The sequence below is a fragment of the Larimichthys crocea genome, unplaced genomic scaffold (assembly GCF_000972845.2).
Source record: "Larimichthys crocea isolate SSNF unplaced genomic scaffold, L_crocea_2.0 scaffold148, whole genome shotgun sequence".
Taxonomy (NCBI): Eukaryota; Metazoa; Chordata; class Actinopteri; family Sciaenidae; genus Larimichthys; species Larimichthys crocea.
The window spans coordinates 380,412-382,911 of NW_020852030.1; the positions used below are offsets into that span (position 1 = coordinate 380,412).

Sequence of the window (2,500 nt, forward strand, 5' to 3'; positions counted from 1 at the left end):
TCCCTCTCTCTCTCTCTCTCCTCCCCCCTCTCTCTCTCTCTCTCTCTCTCTCCCTCCCTCTCTCTCCTCCCCTCATCAGTGCAGTGTGTGTGTGTGTGTGTTCAGTCGGTATCATGGCGTCGCTCGGCTTCCTGCTGCTCAGCTCGGCTCTGATTCACGCCGCCCAGGTAAGAACGACACATGACGAGAGACGACATGTATGTGCTGATGTATCACCACGGTAACCAGAGAGAGGCAGGATGATGTCACTGCTGTTTACATCACTGTGTGTGTGTGTGTGTGCTCTCATGTCTGCTTTCTATCTGATGTATCAATCATTGATTACTGATCAGTCATCAGAGTGTGTGTTTGTGTGTGGGCCGCCGCTGTGACAGCAGGAACATTTCATTTCAAATCCTGTTACCATAGCGACAGGAGATAGTAACCCACGGCAACAGGGCCGCAGGTTACTGGAGGTCCCCAGGAGGCTGCTGTGTGTGTGAACCTGTTCATCTGTTTAAGTGGGACGCAGCACTGAGACAGACGCAGTGAGGACGTCTGATTCAGTTTAAACTTCACGAAGCCGGACGATGATCGACACGAAACATTTCTGTTTATCTGTCAAGCTTTACGATGCTAACACAGAGGACAGAGTGAGGCGAGGTGTATTCAGTGTTTAACCATAAACAAACAGCTGATCGCGTTGTTGACTTGTTATTTGGTCCGTTAGCTCGAGGCGTCACATCAGGACGAGGATGAGACGTTTCAGACAGAGTGATGCTCCTCAGAGGACAGAGGACAGAGGACCGCCTCCTCACACTCAGATATAAATCTGCTGACTCACTCAGAGATATACTCATAAATGACTCGAGCAGCTGCTGAGTCTGTTTGTCTAAAACCTGGACGTAGTCTCTGAGACGTCCCCCTGACTGTCTAAAACCTGGACGTAGTCTCCGTGACGTCCCCCTGACTGTCTAAAACCTGGACTTAGTCTCCGTGACGTACCAGCAGACTGTCTAAAACCTGGACGTAGTCTCCGTGACGTCCCCGCAGACTGTCTAAAACCTGGACGTAGTCTTCTTGTGGACGTCCCGCAGACTGTCTAAAACCTGGACGTAGTCTCTGTACTCCCCACAGACGTCTTAAACCTGGACGTCTCTCCGTGACGTCCCCCGGACTGTCTCAAACCTGGACGTAGTCTCCGTGACGTCCCCCGCGACTGTCTAAACCTGGACGTTAAGTCCTCTGTGCTGTCCCGCAGACTGTCTAAAACCTGGACATAGTCCTCTGAGACGTCCCCGCAGACTGTCTAAACCTGGCGTAGTCTCTGAGGACGTCCCCGCAGACTGTCTAAAAACCTGGACCCGTAGTCTCTGTTGACGTCCCCGCAGACTGTCTCGAAAACCGGACTAGTTCGAGACGTCCCCGCACTCTAAAACCTGGACGTAGTCCTCGTCATCCCCGCAGACTGTCTAAAAACCTGGACGTGTCTCCGTGACGTCCCGCAGACTGTCTAAAACCTGACGTAGTCTCGTTGAGTCCCCGCAGTACTGTCTAAAAACTGGACTAGTCTCTGAGTACCCAGCAGACGTCTAAAAACCTGGACATGTCTCTGAGGCGTCCCCGCAGACTGTCTAAAACCTGGACGTAGTCTCTGAGACGTCCCCGCAGACGACTTTATCGTCCTCTGTGGTTCGCTTGAGGAGGACAGGTTCCCGCGTCGTGTGAGGGCCGGCAGTCCATGAAAGTGTCTGAAGTGTAGCGGTTCATGGTTACTTGATGGGACAAATCTCTACTGTGGGTGCTGAATGTGGTTTTTAATTGTAATTTTCATGAGGAATTGAAATTTGAGCTGTCTGAAACCACCTTACTTCAGACTTCAAGCTGATCATTGGTACTGCGGACTCGGTGTTCAGACTGCTGACTCATTGTTCAGACTGTCGACTCATTGTTCAGACTGCTGACTCATTGTTCAGACTGCTGACTCATTGTTCAGACTGTCGACTCATTGTTCAGACTGCCGACTCATTGTTCAGACTGTCGACTCATTGTTCAGACTGCCGACTCATTGTTCAGACTGTCGACTCATTGTTCAGACTGCCGACTCATTGTTCAGACTGCCGACTCATTGTTCAGACTGCCGACTCATTGTTCAGACTGCCGACTCATTGTTCAGACTGCTGACTCATTGTTCAGACTTTACTGTGAGGCTCATTAACCTCATGAACCTGCAGTGACGTGTAGGACACGTCTGGACTGAACTGGACCTCCTGGACTCGCCTTGATCTGTACAAACACAAGGACCAATCAAATTACTGCAGGCAGCAACAGAACGCCACGGCAACAGCACGTCTCCATGGACACTGACAGCATCCTCATAACACACACACACACACAGACCAAAACAAACATGGAGGAGCTGAGGACTTCTGCAGCCAGCCTCAAGTGGACGACAAGAGGAACTGCAGTTTGTAGCACTTCCTGTGTCGGCTTCATGTCACAGACCGGAGTGACTGACCTG

At 51.1% G+C, this 2,500-nt stretch overlaps 2 protein-coding genes across 3 annotated transcripts in view; one reads left to right on the forward strand and one right to left on the reverse strand.

The window, feature by feature from the left end:
- Positions 1–2,500, reverse strand: part of lhfpl4b (LHFPL tetraspan subfamily member 4b) — a 23,198-nt gene that overhangs the window by 9,885 nt on the left and 10,813 nt on the right. The window lies entirely within an intron of this gene.
- The window catches only part of pcsk1nl (proprotein convertase subtilisin/kexin type 1 inhibitor, like), a 4,645-nt gene continuing 2,190 nt past the window's right edge, over positions 46–2,500 (forward strand). Inside the window, exon 1 of the mRNA XM_010751043.3 lies at positions 46–167. Within this exon, the coding sequence (XP_010749345.1) occupies positions 114–167 (54 nt within the window). The 5' untranslated portion in view covers positions 46–113. The remainder of the gene's footprint in view (positions 168–2,500) is intronic.